The sequence below is a fragment of the Papio anubis genome, chromosome 4 (assembly GCF_008728515.1).
Source record: "Papio anubis isolate 15944 chromosome 4, Panubis1.0, whole genome shotgun sequence".
Taxonomy (NCBI): Eukaryota; Metazoa; Chordata; class Mammalia; order Primates; family Cercopithecidae; genus Papio; species Papio anubis.
The window spans coordinates 53,899,284-53,926,002 of NC_044979.1; the positions used below are offsets into that span (position 1 = coordinate 53,899,284).

At 42.2% G+C, this 26,719-nt stretch overlaps 1 protein-coding gene across 2 annotated transcripts in view; it reads right to left on the bottom strand.

Annotated features, from left to right (window-relative positions):
- Positions 1 to 7,126: 7,126 nt before the first annotated feature.
- Positions 7,127 to 26,719, bottom strand: part of LHFPL3 (LHFPL tetraspan subfamily member 3) — a 585,972-nt gene continuing 566,379 nt past the window's right edge. For both annotated transcript variants that reach the window (XM_017957040.3, XM_017957039.3), the window contains one exon: positions 7,127 to 9,504. Coding sequence is in view for 1 of the 2 variants with exons in the window: in XM_017957039.3 (XP_017812528.1) it covers positions 9,476 to 9,504 (29 nt within the window). In the remaining variant the exon portion in view is untranslated. The remainder of the gene's footprint in view (positions 9,505 to 26,719) is intronic.

Here is a 26,719-nt window from a genome sequence, read left to right on the forward strand (position 1 = left end):
GTCACCCAGGCTGGACTGCAGTGGCACAATTTCGGCTCACTGCAACCTCCACTTCCTGGGTTCAAGCAGTTCAAATCTTGTGCCCGAGTGTCCTGAGTAGCTGTGACCACAGCTGTGTACCACCACACACTGCTCATTTTTGTATTTTTAGTAGGGACGGGGTTTTGCTATTTTGCTCATGCTGGTCTCAAACTCCTGGCCTCAAGTGATTTACCTGCCTTGGCCTCCCAAAGTGCTGGGATTACAAGCCTGAGCCACTGCGCCTGGCAATGTTTGGTAGAAATTGTTTCTTCGGGTTGGGCATGGTGGCTCATGCCTGTAATCCCAGCACTTTGGGAGGCTGAGGCGGGCAGATCACCTGAGGTCAGGAGTTCGAGACCAGCCTGGCCAACATGGCAAAACCCCCGTCTCTACTAAAAATGCAAAAAAATTAGCCTGGTGTGGTGGCAGGTGCCTGTAATCCCAGTTACTTAGGAGGCTGAGGCAGGAGAATCATCGCTTGAACCGGGGAAGCAGAGGTTGCAGTGAGCCAAGATCACGCCACAGCACTCCATCCCGGGCGACAAGAGCGAGACTCCATCTGAAAAAAAAAAAAGAAATTGTTTCTTAGGTAAAGTATAATTTTCCATATTTTAAATTTTGTAATAGTAACAAAATCATAGATGAGTTTTAAGTTTATGTTTATGAATGATTTTTCTGCATTTATCAGATAATCGTATGTTTTTTTTTCTCTTTCGGTTTGTTAATGTGGTGACTTACATAAATATATTTTAAAATGCTCTTTTTATTAGGATACAGGGTTTTCTGTAGTTTTCCTTTTTCAAACCGTCCTTGTCTGCTTATATTACTATCCTAAAAAATGAGTTGTGGAAGCATTGTTTCTTTCTATGCTCTGGACAGTTTTGTATTAGATTTAAATAATCAATTCATTGAAATTTGACAGTTGTTTTCTTTGTGAGAGATTAGCCATTTTAAAAAAATTGAGATACCATACATATAAAGCACACAGATTTTCACAGAATAGAAGAAATATTAAAACAAGATTTGATATGTGGCATTTTAATTATTTATCATAAGGTATGGCAATTTTGTATGCTACTAAATTAAGCTTAATTGAATTGTTCAAACTTTTTCTATGTTTGTTAAATATTTTTGCTTTCTTGACCTGTCAATAATTTGCAAGAGATACATTAAAATCTCCCATCATGACAGTGGATTTATCTTTCTCCTTCTGATTCTTTCATTTTTGCTTTGTATATTTTGAAGCTATCTTATTAAATACCAAACAGCTTAGAATTTTAATATTTTCTGGGTGAGTTGAAACTTTCATTTTTTTGGAGGGACTGTTTTGTTCCCTAAAAAAGGTTTAAAGAAGTTTTTGGATCTGCTATTAATATAGCTTTCATTTGATTAGTATTTCCAAGGTGTATCTTTTTCTGTTTTTTTATTTTCAATTTTTTTTGGTTCTTGTGTTTTAAGTATCTCTTGTAAACAGTTTATAGATGGAATTTAAAAAATCCAGTCTTACAATTTCTCTTACACGACAACTTTAATCTGCTTCTATTGATTGTGTTATCTAGTTTGGATTTATTTCTTTTGCCTTACATTATGCTTTCTAGTTGTTTTACTTTTTCGATGCTTTTTTTCCCTTTTTTTGTGGGGGCCTTCTTTTTTTTTTTTTGATTTAGTGTTTTTTCCTTTGTTTTCTTATTCCACCCCCAAAATAGTTTTGAAACTATGTCCTCTATTGTTTACTTTAAAATCTTATCATTTATATTAAACTTTTTTTTTTTTTTTTGAGACAGAGTTTTGCTCTTGTTGCCCAGGCTGGAGTGCAGTGGTGCGATCTCGGCTCACTGCAACCTCCGTCTCCCAGGTTCAAGCGATTCTTCTGCCTCAGCCTCCAGCCTCAGCATGTGCCACCACGCCCAGCTGATTTTGTATTTTTAGTAGAGACGGGCTTTCTCCATGTTGGTCAGGCTGGTCTCAAACTCCTGACCTCAGGTGATCTGCCCACCTCAGCCTCCCAAAGTGCTGGGATTACAAGCACAAGCCACCAAGACTGGCTATATTAAACTTTCTAAAGCAGCATAGACAGTAGTTAAGTGCATGGATTTTAGAGTCATATTACCTGGACTTGAACCCAGCTCTTTGCTTATTAGTTGTGTGACTTTGGGTAAGTTATTTAACCCCTCTGTGCCATAGTTTCTTCATCTGTAAGCTTGGGATAAGGGTAGTTCTAACTCATGAAGATTAAGCGAGTTAATACATATACTTGGCACATTATAAGCAATCCATTGCTAGCTATTATTATTATTCTTTGTAGAGCTAGGTCTCCCTTTTTTGCCCAGGCTGGCCTTGAACTCCTGGGCTCAAGGGAGCCTCCCACCTCAGCCACCCAGAGTGCTGGGATTACAGGCATGGGCCACCACACCCGGACCTATAATTATTATTAAAGTGAATCTTTATCTTAACTCTCCTTCCAATTAACACACATTCCTTAAACTCTAATCTCATCCCAATTTATATGCTACTATTATTCAGTATTTTAGTTTTCTTTTTTTTGAATTCTAAAAATTAGATGTTGTATTTTGTACAATGTTTGTTTACATTTGCTCACATACGTACCAAATTCTTCATTCTCTATTCCTTTTTGCATCTCCAGCCTTACTTCCTGGCTAATTTTTAGAAATTCCCTCTGTGTTGGTGTGTTGTTGGTAAACCCCCTTAGGTTTTGTTTATCTGAAAATGGTTGTATTTTACCTCTGGTCTTAAAAAATAGCTTTGCTGAAACACAATTTTATTTTGATAGTTTTGTGGCTTTTTATTGAGATGGAGTCTTGCCTGTTGCCCAGGCTGGAGTGCAGTGGCACAATCTCAGCTCACTGCAACCTCCGCCTCCCGGATTCAAGGGATCCTCCTGCCTCAACCTCCTGAGTAGTCTGGATTACAGACGCCACTACGCCCAGCTAATTTTTGTATTTTTAGTAGAGATGGGTTTCACCATATTGGCCAGGCTGGTCTCGAACTCCTGATCTGAAGTGATGCGCCCGTCTCGGCCTCCCAGAGTTCTGGGATTACAGGTATGAGCCGCTGTACCTGGTCTATTTTGAGTTATTTTACCTCAGCACTTTAAATAAATCATGCTAATGTATCTGGTATTTATTGTTGGTCCAGAAATTATTCCTTTGTAGGTGGTACAAAGGATCAGCACGGGAGTTTTGATCTGCTCCGTTTCTGACCTGGGGTGGTTCGCCCCTCCTTAGGCAACCTGGTGGTCCCCTGCTCCAAGGAGGTCACCCTCTTGATTCTGAATTTAGCATGGACACCTCATGGACACTGTGCGCTGCAGCCCAGAGCTCCCGGGCTCAAGCCATCTCCTGTCTCAGTCTCCAAGTAGCCAGGACCACAGGCATGCGCCCTGAGGTATGCTGTTTCTCTTTGGTTGTTGTTATGGTAGTTCCTCTGTCTTTTCCCTGTATTTTTACTGATATGTCTTACTTTATGTTTATCTTGCTTGATATCTATTGTGCTTCCTATATGTGTGGATTCATATCTTTTATCATTTTTGAAAAATTTTCAGACATTTTCTATTCAAATATTGCCTTTCCCTTATTCTCTCTATTTCTCCTGTTGGAACTCTGTTTAGATGTCTGTGTCTTCTCTGTTGTTTAACCTCTTTGTCATTTTCTAACCCCTTGGCTTTTTGTATTGTATTCTGTGTAATTTCTTTAGATCTATCTACTAGTTCACAGCTCCTCTCTTCAGTTATACCCGTTTGTAATTTACACATTGTACTTTAAATTTCAATGATTATAATTTTAATTTCTAAGACTTTAAAATTTTCCTTCTAATCGATCTGGTTATATCTAATGTACTCTTTATTGTATTCATTGTTTTAGACGCTGTCTTTATTTTCTTAACATGTAAAACATGATTACTTTATATTGTGTATCTGGTAATTCCACTATCTAAAATCTGTGGGGTAATAAATCGGCTATTAGTTGTATCTGCTGATTATCGCTTAGGGTTTATTTGTATATTTAGTAATTTTAAAATTGCAATTGCATACTTTCTTGAGCTTAATTGGTGAGAGTTATATTAGAGATGCTTTCCTCTAGACAACATATGCTTGTATCTGCCTGGTATCAGGGGCCCTGAAAAGCTCTTTAATTTCTTGGTTTGGGGTTTCTTTGACCATATGGAGAGTAAGGCTGAGTTCCATACTTGATGGGGGCAGGCATCTGATAAATTTCAAGGGGTCATTATTATTTTTCCATCTAGAGCCAGTGTGGAGATAGTGTTCTTGATAGATTTCTTTTGCTAGCATGAGAATTTTTCCTAGGCCGCTCTTGCCTAGGATGTAGCCATCTTCAAGCATCCTGCTTTAGGATGTGAATGTCAAATTTAACTCACCTACTTCCAGTGGCCCATGCCTTAATCTTCCATTCCCTACTTTGTTATACAGATTTACCTTCAGGCAAGCCCAGCTTTTGCCTTTGCTTACATTTCACACTTAGTTTTCAGCTCACTCCACTTCTTTTTTGAAATGCTTTTGGAATTTCTTTTACTTTCTTGTAATCTAAACTGTGTGTTAAAAATAAACTTATTGTAATTTATCTAAGATTTAATAGTATGGCATAAGAAAGGCTTTTTAGAGGCTGGGCTCAATGGCTTACACCTGTAATCCCAGCACTATGGGAGGCCGAGGTGGGTGGATAACAAAGTCAGGAGTTCAAGACCAGCCTGGCCAACATGGTGAAACCCTGTCTCTACTAAAAATACAAAAATTAGCTGGGCATGGTGGTGCGGAGGTTGCAGTTTGCCAAGATTGCCCCACTGCACTCCATCTAGCCTGGGTGACAGAGCAAGACTCCCTCTTAAAAAAAACAAAACAAAACAAAACAAAAAAAGAAAGGCTTTTTAGAGTATCTAGTTTATACTGCTAGATGCAGAAACCAAAAGTAATCTTTTAGAAATGTGAAATAGTTTACATCACTCTTCTGCTTAAGATCCTTCAGTGTTGGCCGGGCGCGGTGGCTCAAGCCTGTAATCCCGCACTTTGGGAGGCCGAGACGGGCGGATCACGAGGTCAGGAGATCGAGACCATCCTGGCGAACACGGTGAAACCCCGTCTCTACTAAAAAATACAAAAAACTAGCCGGGCGAGGTGGCGGGCGCCTGTGGTCCCAGCTACTCGGGAGGCTGAGGCAGGAGAATGGCGTAAGCCCGGGAGGCGGAGCTTGCAGTGAGCCAAGATCGCGCCACTGCACTCCAGCCTGGGTGACAGAGCGAGACTCCGTCTCAAAAAAAAAAAAAAAAAAAAAAAAAAAAAAAAAGATCCTTCAGTGGCTTTTTCTCACACTTAAAATGTACAAACAATCCTGGCCTACAAAGCCCAGAGCTGGTCCCTAGCTTAGCCCACGTGGCTCCCCACTCTGCCACCTTGCCATTCCCAGTCTGGCATGCCTTCTGCTTTTTTCACATTTGGCTTTTAAACATTTGTTCAGGTCTCACTCTAAATGGCACCTTTTCATGGAGGCCTTACCTGATTCCTCTCTCCATTTCTCCATCAATCACCCTGTTATAATTCTCTTTAGGGCACCTGTTATTAGCTGATATTTTCCTGTCTATTGTGTGTCTTCCCCTACTAGAACATAAGACCTATGAAAGGCAAGCAGGGTTTTGTGTGATTCACCACTATCTTCTCAGAGTTTAGAACAGTTCTTGGCACATAGTAGGAACTCAATATATATTTGTTAAATCATTAGAGCTGAGCATTGACTACTTATTCCCTTGAGACAGGACCTAGGCTCTTCAGTGCTCCATAGTTCCCACTACTTCCTTTTAAAAATTTATTTTAAAAAATTATTATTATTTTTTTATTTTCGGAGAAAGGATCTCACTATATTGCCCAGGCTGGTCTCAAACTCCTGGACTCAAGTGATCCATCCACCTCGGCCTCCCAAAGTGCTGGGATTATAGGCCACTGTGCCAGGCCAGTTCCCACTATGCCTATTATCTCCCCAGCTGAGCTTGCTTTGTGAATTTATTGGCCCTTGTATGCATTTGAATTTTCTTTTTTTTTTTTTTTTTTTTTTGAGACGGAGTCTTGCTCTGTCACCCAGGCTGGAGTGCTGTGGCCGGATCTCAGCTCACTGCAAGCTCCGCCTCCCGGGTTCCCGCCATTCTCCTGCCTCAGCCTCCGGAGTAGCTGGGACTACAGGCGCCCGCCACCTCGCCCGGCTAGTTTTTTTGTATTTTTTAGTAGAGACGGGGTTTCACCGTGTTCGCCAGGATGGTCTCGATCTCCTGACCTCGTGATCCGCCCGTCTCGGCCTCCCAAAGTGCTGGGATTACAGGCTTGAGCCACCGCGCCCGGCCCCTAGAGCCACCGCGCCCGGCCCCTGAATTTTCAATCCCTGTGTACAAATGTCACTCTAATTGTCTTCGGGATCTTCAGAGCAGACACTTTGTTTTATGTCGCTTTTCTTCCTTCAGTGTCTTGCATATACTAGGAGGGGAAGGAATGAACATTCATTGAATATCCCCTACCTACCTGTCAAGCACAACAACACTATAGTTTAATTGACATCCTTACAACAATGCTATGGAGCTGAGTGATATTATTTATATCTCTTTTACCAATGAGGACACTGAGGCTTAGTGTTGTTCAGAGTCATATAGTAAACCAAGGATCAGGGATTGGAACCCATCCAGACAACATATACTCAGTATGAAGTGTTGTTGCTTCATATACCCAGTATGAAGAGTTGCTCATGTGCAAGGAACGTTGATTGTTTTCAATTTGCAAAGGGGAGATTGGGCAATTGGATATTGCAGGTCAAGTTTTACTTGAGTAGTCCAGCTGTTTATTTAGTTATCAATTTCATTCCACTGAGTGTATGGAGAATTAGCTGGAGATATTCCTAAATTTGGCTAGGAGAGGCTTTGGAGATGTTAACCATGCCTTGTACATGAGAGTCCTGCTGTTGACAGATATGGAATCCAGCAGCAGGGAGATTTTCTGAGATAGTTACTTCAATGGAACCATCAGCTGTCACCGGATCACTGGACAAAGACAGAAACTGAATACACCAAATATGTACCACACCACCAAAAATTCTTTTAAGTAACAAAATCTTATTTTTATTTTTATTTTTTTACAGAAATTCAGATATTCCAACAAATTTCTTTACATTTCCTGGACCTTAAAAAAATTACACACAACTTTTGGACACAATACAACAGAACAGAATGAGAAAGGGAGTCACTTTTTTTGTTTTTTTTTTAAAAAGATAAAAACCTACTTCTTATATTTAATTAACATTTAGTGATTTACATGTGTATTACCTATATACAAATGGTACATCGTCAATGACCCATCTTCAGAGCACTGTGGTATGCTAAATTACACTTAGGTTTTATGGCAAAAACTTTTTTAAAACATTCGCATGTGGATAGGAAGTACTTTCTTAGTTTTGTTTACACCACTGTTAGTGATGTAGGACTCCTGATGGAATTTGTAGTTTGCATGGATTAGAGAAAGCCAATACCTTTTGTTTTTATTGTAGATAAAGTAGACAGGTACCTCCCTTCAAATAAAATATGAATTATTGAAAAGTTGTGTGTAATTAAATGTAGTAAGTAGGGTGTTATGGTTGCAGTAGGGAGCTAATACTTAAAGCAACAAATAATTCTCAGAATGATGAATACTTTAGTTGTAGATACTAAGTATTCCCTTAATTTGGTTCTTTAGAAAAGCCACATCTCTGTGAATTGGGTTTTACTCCTTTGAGCATACCTGTTACATGCTTTTAGCCATTTGAAACATAATGCCATTTATGTTTCATGCCATTTATGGTGAAAAGATGGCCTGCACCAGAAACATTTGGCTAAAATAGGAATGTGGTCCTAACAGAGAGAGGGTAAGAGAAGTGAACCCTGATCTGTATCACTTCTTGTGTTATCCTCCATCTGATGTTTTAGCGATATATACTGATTTGTTCTTAATTTTGAATATATGAATAAAAGCATTCTACATGTCAATGTTTTCTGCTCAGGAATAGAACATGGTTTGGCTTCTACTAAGTACCCTTCCACAAGTACATTTTAGCTTGTGGTCATTCTCAGGTAATGGGCGATTTCAATATTAAATATTTCTTTGTTGTTGGATATTGGCGGGATATGTGGTGAGGGTGGTGACAGGGGAAGGCTGGGAGCAAATGGTTGCTGAAGTCAACTGGTTAGTTGTTAACTCCTTCCAGATGTCAGCCAACTAAAATGAATCTGAGTATTTTTGAAACCAACATTAGTAAACAAAAAGGTAACTTATTCCTACCGAGGTTTTTTCAGCCTGTATAAGTATATAGTCATTTATTTCTAAGGCTATTAAATTATTATTTATTTTGTTAGTACCACTTACTATTATTTAGAAATATCTTTAATGGAATGAGTTTTAAAAAATAAAAATGAGTGCCCATCAGTAAGGGAAATAGAAGATATGAATTTCTGATAACATGTATGGCAAAGAAATAGGAAAAAAATAGGAGATATTTTAGATACTTATTTATAAAGTATATTAAATTCCTATGCATGTTCTAGGGAGAATTAGAAAAAATGTATTTATTTGATAGTAGCCTATAATATTACATGTGAGCATCCAAGGTGAAAATGAACTTTTTCTATATTTTTCAGAGTTCCTTGATGCTGTTTCCTGAAAGATAGGGAAATCTATGTTGCTTGGGAACCTATGATGTAAAGATGTACTTCCTGTAATATACAGCTTGATGGAGTAATAGTATATGGCATAAACGCTCTCTCAGTAATGACTTGTATGGACAGATTAAACAATACAGACTTGGTAAAAAGTTTGAAGCATTACGTCTCTTAATAACTGAGTGGTTGTAACTGATTACACAGTGAAGTAAATGAATAGTAGAGATGAAGAATCAAAGGTCACAGCTCCTATGAAAACATTCAGAGTCATTTTCTAAGATGCTTCCTCAGTAAATGACACTTGATCAGCCTCTTGGCTATTGAGATAGGAATACTTTAGAACTAACTGCCTTTTTAAAAATTCTGTTGAAAGGTTAAAGCTTTTTGTTTTCAGTTTGATTTAAAAAGGACAGTTTACAAACCTCAGTACGTATATATTTTACATGTTAACTCTAGAGCATTTATATTCCTCTTCCTGTAATATATTTCCTGAATATGATTTTTCATGAATGTTTTCTGATCTCATCCAGTGACAGTTTCCAATGAGCTGGTGTTTAATCCGTGATCACATCTCTTTCCAGAAAATCACTCCCATCTCTGCTGATCTAGATTTAGAAAGTGCGTTGACAAGTGAATGTTCCACTCTTGTTCATATTCATCTCTATACTCTGATCTCTCTCAGGCGTATTCCTTCTTGATGTTGATGTACAAAAGCTGTTATTCGATTTGTTTAGCTGTTATTTGATTTGTTTTGTGCTCATTCTAGAGAATATTGGCTTAGCAGAACTGCGGAAATGGGAAGGAAGAGAAAGAAAAAGGGTAGGGGGAGAGAAAAAAATACATCATTTTCTGTCTGCAAGATTTTTGTGCATAATATTTGTCATGGAAAAACTATACCAATGAATGGTTCAAATGCATTTTGCATTTGTTACCAAACAATACTGAAAAGTTTAAGATTTCTGTTCCATTCAACCCACAGTACAGTCTTCCCAGCAAGAAGAACATGCGTATTCCCTCCATCTGGGTCAAGATTAACAGGCTGCTTTGAAGGAGCAAGGAAAAACGTGGACAGTTCCCGAGACACTGACTTTCCTGCTCAGCATGGGAAAATGTGTCACTTGAGTGTTTTCCTTTTCTTTCCAAGTTTTATTTATTTTGAACTCAATATTATAGCAGCTACAAAAGAAATTATTGTAAAGATTAATCACCCACAATTCAATCACTTCGACACAACTTTTCCTCCTATATTTCTTTCCATTCCTTATCAAAATGTGCAATTATTTTATACAATTGTAATTACAGTATAGATGACACTTTAAATATTTTAACATTACATTAAAGACAATTTTCTACATTTCCACTGTCCATATCATCAGTATAAGTTTCTTCTATTATTTATTTACTTAATTTATAATATAGAGACAGGGTTTCGCCATGTTGCCCAGGCTGATCTCAAACTCCTGTGCTAAAGTGATCCACCTTCCCCAGCCTCCCAGAGTATTGGGATGACAGGTGTGAGCTACTGTGCCCCACCACCAGCATGACTTTTCAATGGCCGTGTAATATTCTGCTTCATTCTCATTCCTTCCCATTCTATGCTCAATATTCCATTCGCAACTGTTTCACTATTGTCAGACATATAGGTAGGTTTCTGATTTATTATTATAAATATGAATATCTTTTATATAAAGATCTATTTATATCTCTGTCGCCCAGGCTGGAGTGCAGTGGCCAGATCTCAGCTGTCTGCAAGCTCCGCCTCCCGGGTTCACGTCATTCTCCTGCCTCAGCCTCCCGAGTAGCTGGGACTACAGGCGCCCGCCACCTCGCCCGGCTAGTTTTTTGTATTTTTTAGTAGAGACGGGGTTTCACCGTGTTAGCCAGGATGGTCTCGATCTCCTGACCTCGTGATCTGCCCGTCTCGGCCTCCCAAAGTGCTGGGATTACAGGCTTGAGCCACCGCGCCCGGCCTATTTATATTTTAAAATGCTTCTTGACTGGGCGTTATGGCTCACACTTGTAATCCCAGCATTTTGGGAAGCTGAGATGGGAGGATCTTTTGAGCTCAGGAGTTTGAAATCAGCTTGTAGTCATCATAGAGAAACCCCATCTCTACAAAACATACAAAAATTAGCCGAGTGTGGTGGTGCGCCTGTAGTCCCCGCTACTCAAGGGGCTGACGTGGGAGGATCGCTTGAGCCTGGGAGGTCGAGGTTGTGGTGAGCCACAGTGCAGATTGCGCCACTGCACTCCAGCCTGGATGACAGAGTGTAGATCGCGCCACTGGACTCCAGCCTGGGTGACAGAGTAAGACCCTGCCTGTCACACACAAAAAATTTTGTTTCTTTTGGATGAATTCTCAGGGGATAATTACTTTTCCTTTTCTCCAACAGATTAGGGACTGATCCTGTATCAACACAACTAGACCTCATACAGTATGATTAACCCTATTCTTTGAATGATTTTCATAGATTTTTGTTACTGTGAACTAGGGCTTAAGGGTATCTTACATATCAGGAAGTTGGGTAAATACACCTAGTTGGTCACGGTGTGGCATATTTGGGCCAAAAGGAAACAGCCTGTTAGGCTTTGCATCACAGAGCACTTTATTCTTTATTTATTTACTTTTAGTTTCATTTACTTTTGAGATGGAGTCTCACTCTGTCACCTAGGCCAGAGTGCAGTGGAATGATCTTGGTTCCCTGCAACCTCTGCCTCCCAGGTTCAAGCGATTCTCCTGCCTCAGCCTCCTGAGTAGCTGGAATTACAGGCATATGCCACCACACCTGGCTGATTTTTGTATTTTTGGTAGAGACAGGGTTTTACCATGTTGGCCAGGCTGGTCTCGAACTCCTGACCTCAAGTGGTCCACCCGCCTCGACCTACCAAAGTGCTGGGATTACAGGCATGAGCCACTGTGCCTGGCCGAGGTTTTGCATCACAAAGCACTTCAAAACACACAATAAGATATGGTTTCTGAATGTGTGCTAGAGAATCCTCTGGATCATTCTGTTGTTGCTTTTGGTATGTTCCCCCTTGTTTTTCAACACACTTAAAAAAATTGTATCCACATTATGATCTTAATGAACTTCTCTCAGCAAGAGAACTCATGGTTACTTTGATGTACCCAGACTACACAGAGGATAATTGAAATATGATCATGTCGTAATGATGATTAGTCTATAATGATTATCTGAGATTGAGTCATGCTGGCAGAAGCCCTACGGAAAGGAATACTTTCTTTAGATATTATTAAAAGCAAAAACAATCAACCACTGTGGAAAGCAGTTTGGAAATTTCTCCAAGAACTTAAAACAGAACTATCATTCATCCCAGCAATCCCGTTAGTGGATATATGCCCAAAGGAAAATAAATCCTTCTACCAAAAAGACACATGCACTCATATGTTTGTTGTAGCACTATTAATAATAGCAAAGACATGGGATCAACCTAGGTGCCCATCAGTAGTGGACTGGATAAAGAAAATGTGGTACATATACACCATGGAATACTATGTGGCCATTAAAAAAATTGGCTGGGCACTGTGGCTCACACCTGTAATCCCAGCACTTTGGGAGGCCAAGGTGGGCGGATCATCTGAGGTCAGGAGTTTGAAACCAGCCTGGTCAACATGGCGAAAACCCATCTCTACTAAAAATACAAAAATTAGCTAGGCATGGTGGCAGGCACCTATAGTTCCAGCTACTAAGGAGGCTGAGGCAGGAGAATCACTTGAACCCAGGAGGCAGAGGTTGCAGTGAGCCGAGATCACACCACTGCACTCCAGCCTGGGTGACAGAGCAAGACTCTGTCTCCAAAAAAAAAAGTATAAGTGAGGGATGAACAGGGAGATCACAGAGGGCCATCTATGTGTGTGGGGCAGGGGAAAAGGGGGGCAGGAGGGTAGCCCTCATTTTCTTGATGTTCTCAAGTAAGTACGTGCCTAATTTCATAATAGAAAATCCTGCTTTGGTGTGAATCATTTGTTGGCATCCATGAACCAGAGACTCCCTGTTTCTCTCTCCTTGGTGCTAAGCTGCTTGGTTTGACTTCATGACATCACAGGATGAAGGAAAAGTATGAGATTGCCAAAAAGGAAGTACATATATCTAAGGCTGCATCCCAGGCAGGGTGAGACCTGTTCTCAGTGGGCTGGGAAGGGAGCAGTGAGTTTTGAAAGGGCTTTAGATCAGACCCCAGGGCAGTGATACCCATACCTGCGGGAAGAAGCAGGGAAAAGGAAGCCTCCGGCAGGGTAAACGTCTCTCTGGGAAGATCCTGAGCTCTCTTACAGGAAGGGAACATCTGTGGCCAGTTTCACAAAACTTTCTCCTTCATCATCTTGGCCCACAGCCTGGGGCCTGACCAGAACAGGTCATTCATCAACAACCTTTCTTGAATCTGCTCTGGTCTTAGGTCACCTGTGGCCTTCATACGGCCAAATCCCTCATTAGATCCCTTGCTATAATCTAACTTTTTTTTTTTTTTTTTTTTGAGACGGAGTCTCGCTCTGTCACCCAGGCTGGAGTACAGTGGCATAATCTTGGCTCACTGCAACTTCTGCCTCCCAGGTTCAAGCGATTCTCCTGCCTCAGCTTCCCAAGTAGCTGGGATTACAGGTGCATGCTATCAAGCCCAGCTAATTTTTTATTTTTAATAGAGATGGGGTTTCACTATGTTGGCCAGGCTGGTCCTGAACTCCTGAGCCCAGGTGATCTGCCCACCTCAGCCTCCCAAAGTGCTGGGATAACAGGAGTGAGCCACTGCGCCCGGCCTAATCTCACTATTGATTAGTCAGTCCTTCATTCCTAAAGCTCTCTTGTTCTTCTACCTCCTCCTCCTCCTCCTCTTCCTTCTCTTCCTCTTCTTCTTTTTGAGACAGGGTCTTGCTCTGTGACTCAGGCTTCTTGACTATAGTGGCATGATCATAGCTCACTGCAGCCTCTACCACCTCCAGGCTCAAATGATCCTCCCACCTCAGCTTCCCACATAACTGGGACCACAGGCACGTGTAACCATGCCCAGCTAATTTTAAATTTTTTTTGTAGAGATGGAGTCTCATTATGTTGCCCAGGCTGGTCTCAAACTCCTGGACTCAAGTGATCCTCCCACCTTGGCCTCCTGAAGTGTTGGGATTACAAGCATGAGCCACTGCACCTGGCCATTAAAGGTTTCTTCTTTGTTGAGTATTGTCAACCCTGGGACTGTGTACTTCTGACCCACAGTATCTGTGGTGGGCAGGGAGCTGAGAGTAAGTGGGAAAATGAAAGTGTGAAGCCAGTGAGCCAGGCCTGGAATAGGGAGAGGCAAGTGAGTGCCTAGGGTATAAAATTTAAGGAGCTCACTTGCAGGGTCATGCAAGTGTGAGGTGAGTGCTTCTTTAAAACTTGCAGGGCCAGTCGCGGTGGCTCATGCTTGTAATCCCAGCACTTTGGGAGCCTAAGGTGGCAGGATCGCTTGACCCAGGAGTTCAAGACAGCCTTGGCAACATAAGGAGATGCCGTTTCTACAAAAAATGAAAAAGAAATTAGCCAGGTATGATGGTGCACACCGGTGGTCCCAGCTACTTGGGAGGTTTAGGTGGGAGGATCGTTTGAGACCAGGAGGTCGAGGCTGCACTACTGCATTCCAGACTGGTGACAGAGCGAGACCCTCTCTCAAAAAACAAACAAACAAACAAACAAAAAACAAAAAAGCTTGCCCCCTAGGTACCTGGCTTGCCTCACCCTAATCCCAGCCTTGCCCATGAGGCACGCTGCTCATCAGAAGGCCTGCTGGGCATGTTTGCTTGGATTTGAGTTACTTAGACACTGCCATCAGAGCATTTTCTTTCTTCCTACCGCATGACACCACCATGCAACAGAAACCCCAGGGCATGCATAAGTTCTGCAGACTCTTAGGCTGAATAATAATAACCAGCGGTGATCAGAATACAACCACTTCCCACAGAGTCTCAGGAAAACACTTTGTTGGGGGAGTAAAATTAGAATGTTATTACAACTACTTAGATAGTATGCACAATGAAGAGTTCTCCACCTGAAGGCTTGGCAAGGGCTAGCTCTTCAAACAGATTTGTGAAAAGAGTAAGTGGAAGGAAATGAAAGTCAGAATTTTCCTCTCCAGATGTGGCCATCACTTCTTCAGTCTTAAGACCGTGAGATGCCAGGAAAATTTGCAGAACTTGGTGGAAGCATCAGTGTGGTGTAATTGCCACTTTGTGAAACATTCTGCTCTTTTAAAAACTTTGCTAACATTTCCCATGCACCGTGGATGTTGCCTATCAGGGGAGGTAATTTAAAAGATGTCACATTCTCTCGGGTTTGTACAGAGCAGGAATGAATAAATAAGTCATTCAATGCTACTTTGGATCTTTGTTCAGTCAGGTTTGTCCTTGTAACATGTCATGGGCTCGGAGTTGCCCATGTTACATTTCCAAAGGGCTCTTTGCAAATCCTTTTCAAAGCTGTCATTTGAATCACTGCTTATGAGCGCAGCATTTATAATGGCCCCATTGTCCAGGCTATCTAAATGCTACTTGGCTGAATTTTCTATGTGTTTACAGATGTTGAAATGTCTCCTGTGGTTGCTTTCTGCTCGTTGTTCCTATCTGACCTTTTTAATTAGGGTCTGGAGCCCCCACCGTCAGGAGAGCTGGAAAATAGGCACTGAGTGAGAAAAATCTTTGGAGGGAGCAGTCAGGCTTTGGGCAGAATGGCTAGCTGAATCTTTGTTGTAAAAATGAGTAAAGGAGGAATTCCAGGCCAATTTTTTTCTCATTGTTGGAACAAGCTTTGTCGTTTTCCCCAACTCTATTGTTTCAAACAGCACCTACTTCTTTTTTTTTTTTTTTGAGACGGAGTCTTGCTCTGTCGCCCAGGCTGGAGTGCAGTGACGCGATCTCGGCTCACTGCAAGCTCCGCCTCCCGGGTTCACGCCATTCTCCTGCCTCAGCCTGCGAGTAGCTGGGACTACAGGCGCCCGCCACCTCGCCCGGCTAATTTTTTGCAATTTTAGTAGAGACGGGGTTTCACCGTGTTCGCCAGGATGGTCTCGATCTCCTGACCTCGTGATCCGCCCGCCTCAGCCTCCCAAAGTGCTGGGATTACAGGCGTGAGCCACCACGCCCGGCCTCGGCACCTACTTCTAACAGGGACTTCTGATACTCTTCATCTCTGAGAGGTGGAGTACAGTCTCCCAGAAAGAATATCTCATCATCAGTGTCCTCAGGTGCTCTCTGCATCATGCGCCCCACAGTGTGTGTGGCCGATTAAAGATGACTGCAGATTCTTTGACATTCCTCCATGGAGAGGTGGGGTCTATGCTCCCTTTCCCTTGAATCTGGGCTTTAAGAGTCCTGGCACTTTCTTTCCTTCTTTCTGGTAAAAAAAAAAAAAAAAAAAAAAGCCAACATAACACTTACCTTGTTGTAAAACAGGTCTCCAGAACTTTTTCATTTTGCAAAACTAAAATGTTATACCTGTTGAACAACTCCCCACTCCCCACTTCCCTCCTTTTTTTTTTTTTTTTTTTTTGAGACAGAGTCTAGCTTTGTCACCCAGGCTGGAGTACAGTGTTGCAATCCAATCTCTGCTCACTACAACCTCTGCCTCCCAGGCTCAAGCAATCCTCACACCTTAGCCTCCCGAGTAGCTGGGAGTACAGACATGAGCCACCATGCCCAGCTAATTTTTGTATTTTTTGTAGAGATGGGGTTTCACATGTTGCCCAGGCTGGTCTTGAACTCCTGGGCTCAAGTGATCCACCCACTTCATCTTTCCACAGTCCTGGGATTACAGGCCACAGTGTGGCCACTTTTCCTTTTTCTAGCCCCCAGTAACCACTATTTTACTTTCTGATTCTATGAATTTGGCTATTTTAGGTACCTCATACTAGTGGAATAATATAGTATATAGCTTGTTGTGACTAGCTTATTTCACTTTGCCTAATGTCCTCAAGGTTCACTCATGTAGCATTTGACAGAATTTCCTTCTTTTTATGGCTAAATAATATTCCATTGTGTGTATGTCTGTATCACATTTTTTTTATCCATTCATCCATTGATGGATACTGGGTTGCTTCTACCTCTTGGCTATTGTGAATAATGGTGTAGTCAACATGGGTATGCAAATATCTTTGAGATTCTGTTTTCAGTTCTTTTGGATATACAGTATACCTGGAAGTGGGACTACTGCATTATACGGTAGTTCTATTTTTAATTATTTCAGGAACCCCCCCATACTATTTTCCATAGAGGTTGTACCATCTTACAATCCCACCAGCAGTGCACAAGGGTTTCAATTTCCTCATATTTCACCAGTACTTGTAATTTTCTGTTTAGGTTTTTTTTTTTTTTGAGACAGAGTTTTGCTCTTGTTGCCCAGGATGGAGTGCAATGGCATGATCTTGGCTCACCGCAACCTCCACCTCCCAGGTTCAAGTGATTCTCCTGCCTCAGCCTCCCGAGTAGCTGGGATTACAGGCATGCACCACCACACCCGGCTAATTTTGTATTTTTAGTAGAGATGGGGTTTCTCCATGTTGGTCAGGCTGGTCTCGAACTCCTGACCTCAGGTGATCCACCCACCTTGGCCTCCCAAAGTGCTGGGGTTACAGGTGTGAACCACTGCACTCAGTCTTCTGTTTTTTTTTTTTTTTTTTTTTTGTCTTGTTTTTAAATAGGACCCATTCTAAGGGGTGTGAGGTGATACCTCATTGTGGTTTTGACATGCATTTCTTTGATAATTAGTGATGTTGAGGATCTTTTGAATGCTAGCAGTTTCTGATTCCCCTAATGGAGTGACCCCATGGAGAGGCCTTGGTAATATTATACATGGAGGGGGAGAGGAGCCCAGCTGAGCTCAGCTTTCCAGCCATCCCTGCTAAGGGGCCTGCATGTGAGTGAGCCATCTTGGACCCTCCAGATCACCCAGCCACCAGCTGAATGCCACCAAGCTACTCCAGTTGATGGTACATGGAGCAGAAGAATTGCCCAGCTGAAGTCTCCCCAGATTCCTGATCCACACAATTGTGAAATATAATAAAAATTGTTGTTTTAATCCATTAAGTTTCTGGATAATTTGTTTTGCAGTAATAGGTAACTGACCAGTGGACAAATGTCCTTTCTTTGACAGTGGTTTAGATTTGCTGTATTAAATATACTGTAATGACATGTATGGTTGGACAGTTGATATAATGCTCACAGGTCAGAAAGAGAGCCACCATCATTGACTCATTGTTTTCTTCCTGACATGCAACTTCTAGAGGAGCAATAACTGAACCTCTAACCTCTACTTTCTGGTCTACACATATTCTCTGGGCAATCATTGGTATGTACCTCAAGTGGTCTAACTGCTGGGGGTTCGGATCTGTACTGAACATAAATGCATGTTCACACTCTACTTTTGGGCTGAATGAAGGTGTAAGACCAACTTTGGTTGTTAACTGATCAAAATTAGTTTTATAGATTCTTATAGCTTTGTAGATAAATTTGTTGTGGTTGTTTGTAATTGGCCAGTGGATTGGTGAAGACTTGGGTCTTTACTTGGATGCCACCCTCCCACTCATCAGTCCACCCTCTCTGACCCTGTACTGCATATGATGCTGGAAGACAGCTGGACAGGAGGCTACACCCCAGCTACCAGCCCTAAATATATTCTCTAATGCTTTCTTTTGCTAACCAAAAGGACTACACTAGTATAATACTTTCTTCTCAGACTTATAATTTAGTTTGCAGCTAAATTTTTAGTTGCTCACAGCCAAGCTTTCTAAACAGGCTATGCATGTGACTCTGTCTGCTTGGTGGCACCTATAGTGTCACTGACATGTGCTGAGGAAGGAGATAGGGATGGGGGAGAAAGAAAAGAAAGACAAAAGTGTTGTCATCTTTGACTCTTTCAGGACCAGTAACTGGGTTTTTGAACAGAAAGCAAGATGCAAAGTAGAAATAACTTACTCCCAAAGACTCTCACCACCCTCTTTGTCATAGCTCATTTTGGTTTCTTTCTATCATGTTACCATTTATTTGCTTCATAGTGCTACTTATGATCTATAATTATCTCATGTATCTTTGTTTTCTGTTCTTCTCCCATGCCAGAATGTGAGTTCCATGCCATCAAAACCTCCTCTGTATTGCTCACTGCTGCACCCCCAGCTCCTAGCTAAGTGCTTGATTTATGTCAGGCGATCATTAAACACTAGCTGAACAAATAGAAGAGATATGAAATAAAATAATATCTTTGGTCGGGCATGGCGGCTCACACCTGTAATCCCAGCACTTTGGGAGGCCATGGCGGTGGATCATTTGAGGCCAGGAGCTTGAGATCCGCCTGGCCAACACGGTGAAACCCTGTGTCTACTAAAAATACAAAAATTAGCTGGGTGTGATAGTGCATGCCTATAATCCCAGCTACTAGGGAGGCTGAGGCAGGAGAATTGCTTGAACCCGGAGGGCAGAAGTTGCAGTGAACTAAGATCTCACCACTGCATTCCAGCTTGGGAGACAGAGTGAGATGCCATCAAAAAAACCAAAAAGTATCTTCATCTTCTCACCAATAATAATCCACTAGGTCAGTGCTTCTCAAACTTCAACATGCATAAGATTCATCTGTGTATCTTGTTAAAAATGCAGATTTTGATTCAGTAGGTCTTCTGGGGTAGAGCCTGAGTACATGCATTTCTTTATTTTTTCTTTCTTTCTTTTTTTTGAAACAGTGTCTTGCTCTGTTTCCCAGGCTGGAGTGCAATGGCATGATCTCACCTCACTACAGTCTCAACTTCCCGGCTCAAGCGATCCTCCTACCTCCGCCTCCAGAGTAGCTAGTACTACAAGCATGCATCATGAGGCCCGGCTAATTTTGCTTGCTTTTTGTAGAGATGAGATCTCATTACATTGCCCAGGCTGGTCTTGATTCTGACTCTTGGGCTCAAGCAATCCACCTGCCTCAGTCTACCAAAGTGCTAGGATCACAGGCGTGAGCCGCCATACCTGATAAGAACTTACATTTCTAACCATCTCCTGGGTGACGCTGATGCTGCTGGCCAGGTACCATGCTTTCAGAAGCAAGACATTGGACCAAGCCCGCCGAGGCAGATTGTCCTATTCACCTTTGTATTCCCAGCCTAATAAGGTGCTTGGTGTATAACAGGTACTCAAAAATTGTTTGTTAAATGAATGGATAAAACTACAAGGTGGTGGCTCACACTGTAATCCCAGCACTTTGGGAGGCTCAGGCATGTGGATGACTTGAGGTTAGGAGTTCGAGACCAGTCTGGGCAACATGGTAAAACCTTGTGTCTGTGAAAAATACAAAAATTATCCAGGTGTGGTGGTGTGCACCTGCAATCCCAGTTACTTGAGAGGCTGAGGCATGAGAATTGCTTGAACCCAGGAGGTGGAGGCTGCAGTGAGCCGAGATCGTGCCACTGCACTCCAGCCTGGGAAACAGAGTGAGATTCTGTCTCAAAAACAAACAAACAAATGAACATGAACAACCAAACAAACAAACACTAAATGAAGCACAGGAATATATGAAAAACCTAGCAAAGCAAATCTCAAGTGACTGGTAGAGACAGTAAGTGACCTGCAATCTCAATGTGGACTTTTGGGGGCTTTTGAGTTTTTTCACCTGCATTAAGGAGTGGGGCAGAGGGAGCAGAGGTGGGAAAGGGCTTTCTCATCCTAAGCCCACAGATGGAAGAGATTTCATCACTTGGTTGCAATAATAAATTTTTTCCAGTATGAATATGTAGAGAGGCATCTAGGAAATGGGTGAAGAAGGTACCATTTGTGACAGTCCTTGTATATTTTCTTTCCTTTCTTCTCCTAGATTTTTCTTCTTTTTTAAAAACTATTTTATCTTATTTTTATTTTTTTGAGACAGGGTCTCACTCTGTCACTCAGGCTGAACTGCAGCGGTACAATCACCACTCACTGCAGATTTGACCCGGGCTGAAGTGATCCTTCCATCTCAGCCTCCTGAGTAGCTGGGATTACAGGTGTGCACCACCACGCCTGGCTAATTTTTTTTAATTTTTCGTAGATGGGGTTTCACCATGTTGCCCAGGCTGATCTTGAACTCCTGGGCTCTAGCAATCTGCCCACCTTGGCCTCCCAAAGTGCTGGGATTAAAGGCATGAGCCACTGCACACAGCCAGGTTCTTCTTAATATCTTCTGCCTTAACCTTTATATTTTCTGCCTTTCTTGTTGGCTCTCTTGTTCTCTCTTTCTGTCTCCTCCTATCTCCCTTTGGATCTGACATACTGATTTCAACACTGGAGAGATGGAGGATAATTACTAAAATTGTTCTTCTAGCTACTTATGCAGATCTTTGCTGAGAAGGGGTAGAAAATGGCCTAAGATTCAGGCCTTGATAATTCTGTGCTATTTCTGTATGCAGTGGACAATTAGACTTCGACGCAAGGCACAACACTTTCTCATGTGTTTTTTTCTTTGGAAAGTAAGTATTTCACAAGAAGGGATTTCAATTAATCCATGAACATCTCTTTCTCTTTTTCTTTCACTCCTCCTCCTTAAGGAACATTGTGAAATACATTAAAAGCAAGAAAACAGGCACAATTACTTGGTAGGCCTTACCCAGGCACATTGAAAATAGAATGTTGCTGCTGATTTATACATCCTAATAATATTCATTGTCCAGTTTTGGCATGAAGTCATTCCATATTTTACATAGGTTGAAGGGCTTTTACTATTGAAGCCCAAAAGACAGGTCCATGGCAGAGTGAGAGTGTAGCATCTTTGACTCTTAGTGCATTTGATGAGAACTAATAAATTGGCACCCAGGCGCGGCGGTGGCTCGTGCCTGTAATCCCAGCACTTTGGAGGCCAAGGCAGGCGAATCACCTGAGGTCAGGAGTTTGAAACCAGCGTGGCCAACATGGTAAAACCCTGTCTTTACTAAAAATACAAAAATTAGCCAGACATGGTGGCAGGTGCCTGTAATCCCAGCTACTTGGGGGGCTGAGGCAGAAGAATCACTAGAACCTGGGAGGTGGAGGTTGCAGTTAGGTGAGATTGCACCACTGCACTCCAACCTGGGTGACAGAGTAAGACTCCATCTTTAAAAAAAAAAAAAGAAAAGGGAACCAATAAATTAATAAATGGGTGGTGATCCCAATGTGCTGTCCCTACTTTAGTGACTGACATGCACTTTCCTGAAAGTGCTGTCTTTTGAAATACTTTGAAAGTGTTGGCTTTTCAAAATAATAAATTCATCTCTGTTCATTGTCATTGAATATTAAGTTTCATAAATGTTCCTTTAAGCTTCCTCTCCTTCCTGTGCGGGAAAGGCTACCATCTTTGTATCATTTCCCCATTTCTTGATTCTGTCCTTACTTCCCTTCCTGCCAGAGGTACTCTCTCTCTCTCAACGAGGTCTGTTCCACAGGCATTCTTTCTCCAAACATCATCTTGAAAGTCAATTGGCCTTCCTTGATAATCTGTTTCCTGATTTTCTCTGTGGCATGTAGTTCAATGGTTAAATGTGTGTGTTCAGGAGTCATTCTCCCTGGCTTTCAACCCTAATTCCACAACATACCGGCTGGGTAACTCTAGAGAAGATCTTTTACATATCTGTGCTTCAATTTCCCCATTCAAAAGACTGGGGAACTTCCTTTCCTATATATATATATTTCATATATATATATATAAAAAATACATATATATTAGAGATGGGGTCTCACTCTGTCACCAAGGCTGGAATGCAGTGGCAAAATCACAGCTTACTGCAGCCTTGATTTTCTGGGCTCAAGCCATCTTCCCACCTCAGCCCCTTAAGTAGCTGGGACTAGAGGCGCGTACCACCATGCCTGGCTAATTTTTGCATTTTTGTAGAGACAGGGTTTTGTTGTCAAGGCTCGTCTCGAACTCCTGGGCTCAAGCGATCCACCTGCCTCAGCCTCCTGAAGTGCTGAGATTATAGGTGTGAGCCATCGTGCCTGGCCAATAATTTTTTTTTTTTTTTTTTTTTTTTTTTTAGAGATAGTATCTCATTCTGTCGCCGAGGTTGGAGTGCAGTGTCAAGATGACAGCCCACTGCAGCCTCAAACTCCTGGGCTCAAGCAGTTTTCCCACCTCAGCCTCCCAGAGTGCTGGGATTATAGGCACGAACCACCATGCCTGGCCCTTTCCAGCTTCGTGGCCCATAAATGTCTTTCTGAAGGAACCGGAAGTCATATCTTTGAAATGTAAACATCAGAGATTGTGCCCCTATCTCCCAGTTTCTGAGTGAGGGCAGGAGCCTAACTTTGGTAGGTCCCTTGCTTCCAGTTGTAAAACTACCTGCAATAAAGACAAGAGAAGTTTATTTTCCCTTTGTATAAAACCAATTAACTAACAGATAATCACCCTCAAATACCAGGTGAATTTAGGATGCACTGTGTGTAATAAATGGTGCTGCCAAGTCCTCTTACTTGAACTTGCAATCTCAATGTGGACTTTGTATGTCTTGAGAACTTGTATGTAATGGATGGTACTGGCTGTATAAAAGGGTGACATTTCAGCTGGGCGCAGTGGCTCACACTTGTAATCTCAGCACTTTGGGAGGCTGAGGCATGTGCATCACCTGAGGTCAGGAGTTCGAGACCAGCCTGGCCAACTGGTGAAACCCTGTCTCTAATAACAAATACAAAAATTAGCTGGGTGTGGTGGTGGGTGCCTGTAATCCCAGCTACTAGGGAGGCTGAGGCAGGAGAATCGCTTGAGCCTGGGAGGCGGAGGCTGCAGTGAGCTGAGACCGACTGTGCCATGGCACTCCAGCCTGGGTAACAGAGCGAGACTCCGTATCAAAAAAAGAAAAAAGGTGAGATTTCTTTCTCTAATACATCTCTGAGCAAATTGCCTGTGATGTGCATCCCATTCTGGTTTAATCCTTATTCAGTAATAAACCTTTTCTTTCTCTACTACCTTTACGGAAACGTTTTCTGGGTTGGGAGAGGATGTTGTTATTAATTATATTACCTGAACAATGTATATTGATATATCTGTGTTTGTGCATATAATTGCTTTATTTAATGCTTTATTTAATCCTCTTTTAGCACAGAATTTACAACAGAAAATTATTGTCTTTTGCAAATTTCTCAGAAAGCACTAGAATCAGTGTTTTAAATAAGTAGATTACTAACAATTATCTCTAAAAACCCAACTAATGTTCCCCTTTCTTCTAACTACTCTGTAAGTTTCAGTGATATTATGGTAAGGTACAGCTCTTTAAAAGCCTCCAGGAAGCTGTGAGGCTTTTGTTTCTCAGCATGTGAACCTATGGTCTTAGTGAATCTTTAGCAGGCAGAGAGTTCAGGATCATGAAGTTTTACATGCCTTTATTACCACAAATTTAATAGTCCTGGTCCTAATTATGCTTGTGGGTGTTTATTGTAATGAAATAAGACATTTGAGTATGATGTATGCTTCCTCTCTAGATCAAAGGGAAGCAGACTGCAGAGTCCAGAAGGCAATTTATAACCAAGATCTAATGGACACACACACATAAGCACACACACCCATGGCCCTGTGAGAGAAGTAACCAAGAATTAAGGCATTTAGTAGCTGTGCATACATCATCGGCTGGCTGTCACTGGTGAGCCACAAATGACGTAGCAGTCATGGAAAGCCAGAGACTGCTAAATAGAATTTTAGAATTTGGGGCTTTCTAAAATGCAGAAATGAACAGATTGTTCTTCAGCTTAAAACTTTTTTTTTTTTTTTTTTTTTTGAGATGGAGTCTTACTCTGTCGCCCAGGCTGGAGTGCAGTGGTGCAATCTTGGCTCATTGCAATCTCTGCCTACCGTGTTTAACTGATTCTCCTGCCTCAGCCTCCCAAATAGCTGGGATTACAGGTGTGTGCCACCACGCCCAGCAAATTTTTGTATTTTTAGTAGAGAGGGGGTTTCACCATATTGGCCAGGCTGGTCTAGAACTCCTGACCTCAAGTGATCCACCTGCCTTGGCCTCCCAAAGTACTAGGATTACAGGCATGAGCCACCAAGCCCAGCCCAGCTTAAAACTTTTTAGCAGTGATACCTTCTACTGAATATGCATGACTGCCTGGCACAGCTAATGAGGCCTCCAGTGGCCTCTCCCTGCTCCAGCCCCTCCTCTGGGGTTCCCCACCTCAGACTGCGCTCCAGCCCCCTGGATGTGTTCTACTTCTGGGCCTTTGCTGCTTCTGCTGGAAAAGTCCTTCCTCCAGTTTTCTAACTGGTGAACACCTGTTCATGTTTCACATTTCATCTTAGGTTGCTTCCCTGGGAGGCGTTTCCTGAACTGTTCTTATCTTTTTTGGGGTCTCTGTTTTGCCCCAGTCATCCCTTAATGGAGCTCACCTTTCGGACAGTGAACTTCTCAAGTGCAAGGGCCACTTCACTCATCCAAGTGGTAACTGGGCCTGACCCTGCTTAGCTTCTGAGATCAGACAAGATTGGGCATGTTCAGGTGGGTATAGATGCAGACCATGGGCATTTTCAAGAAGCCACTGTGTCCCTAGCACCCAGAGGACAGCCTGGCACATAGTTGCTGCTCAACAACCCCTGGTGTTTACTGAAAGGAGCCTTAGGCTGTGGAATGAATTCTGTCTCCCAAAGTGTAAATATGGAAGCCCTAACCCGCAATGTGACTGTATTTGGAGATAGCGCCTTTAAGAGGACAATTAAGATAAAATGAGATCTTCATGGTGGGGCCCTAATCCAATATGACTGATGTCTTTATAGGAGGAAGAAATACCAGGTGCGCATGCCCAGAGAAAAAGTCCTGTGAGAACACAGCAAGAAGATGGCCATCTACAAGCCAAGGAGAGGGGCCTCGGGAGAAATCGAACCTGTCACACCTTGATCTTGGATTTCCAGCCTTCAGAACTGTGAGAAAGTAAATTTCTGTGTTCGAGCTACCAGGTCTGTGGGATTTTGTTACGGCAGCCCTAGCAGACTAAGACAGGCATCAATGGTTCCAACGTTTTCATTTTTTTCCAGGTAAGCAGCCCCAAGCCCAGAGAGATGAAGCAATTTGCCCAAAGTCACATAGCAAGTTAGCTGAAGAGTTGGGATTAGAATCCAGCTCTTGTGACTTCTCTCTTTTTACTGTTTTTCCAGTTTCCCTTCCCAACCTACCCACTGAAAAGCTTTTTGAGTGATGGTTTTAGAAATCCCAGTTCTGTATACAAAGCAGAATTGAGCACAGCTGCTCCAATGAAGGGCTCAGAACTCCCAGGCTTTTCTCTCTCCCCTGCCCCTTTTCCCTGTTGCACCTCTGCAGCACCCTGAGGATTGACGGAATCTAGTTTGAAAGCTACTGCTCTACCCCACTGCCTCCTGAATGCAATGTCACAAATCTTCCCAACTTGCCATTTCTCTCACACTGACATAAAGCATTAGAAACCTGTTGTGAAGTAGGAAAGCTAACTGGGTCAGTAGCTGATAAGATAAGCTGACCTAGGGGATAGATGATTAGGATTTCAGAGAAGGAAAAGTTACCCAATTGATTAGACTCTGTCCTGGGGCGATGATACTGAAGATTTCTACAGATGCAGCAGAAACATCTGGAAACCAGGTGTGTCCCAGCTCTGGTCTGGGACCCATTTCATAAACTGGCAAATATCCAGAATATACACATGGCTTATTCTGAGGTGTACTGAAGTTTCAATGAAGCTACTTTGGTAATGACTAGGAGAAGAAAATCCTGTGGCTGGACTTTGTTAATGCTGTATGGCCAAGGACAGTGTTTCTCTAATTATGGCCTGTGTACCTCCTTGGATCTCGATCACCTGTATATTTGGGAATATGCAGGTTCCAGGGTCCCACCTGAAACTACAGAATCTGTATTGAGATCCCAGGTGATTCTCATGTACACTCAAATTTAAGATTATTAGCACCTGGACTTTGGAATCAGCCAGATAAACTTTTGGATACTGGGTTGGCTACTTTCTAGATGTGGCCAAGTCATTTTACTTGCCGTGCTTTTGCTTTTCTTGTCTGTAAAGTGGACATGATACCTA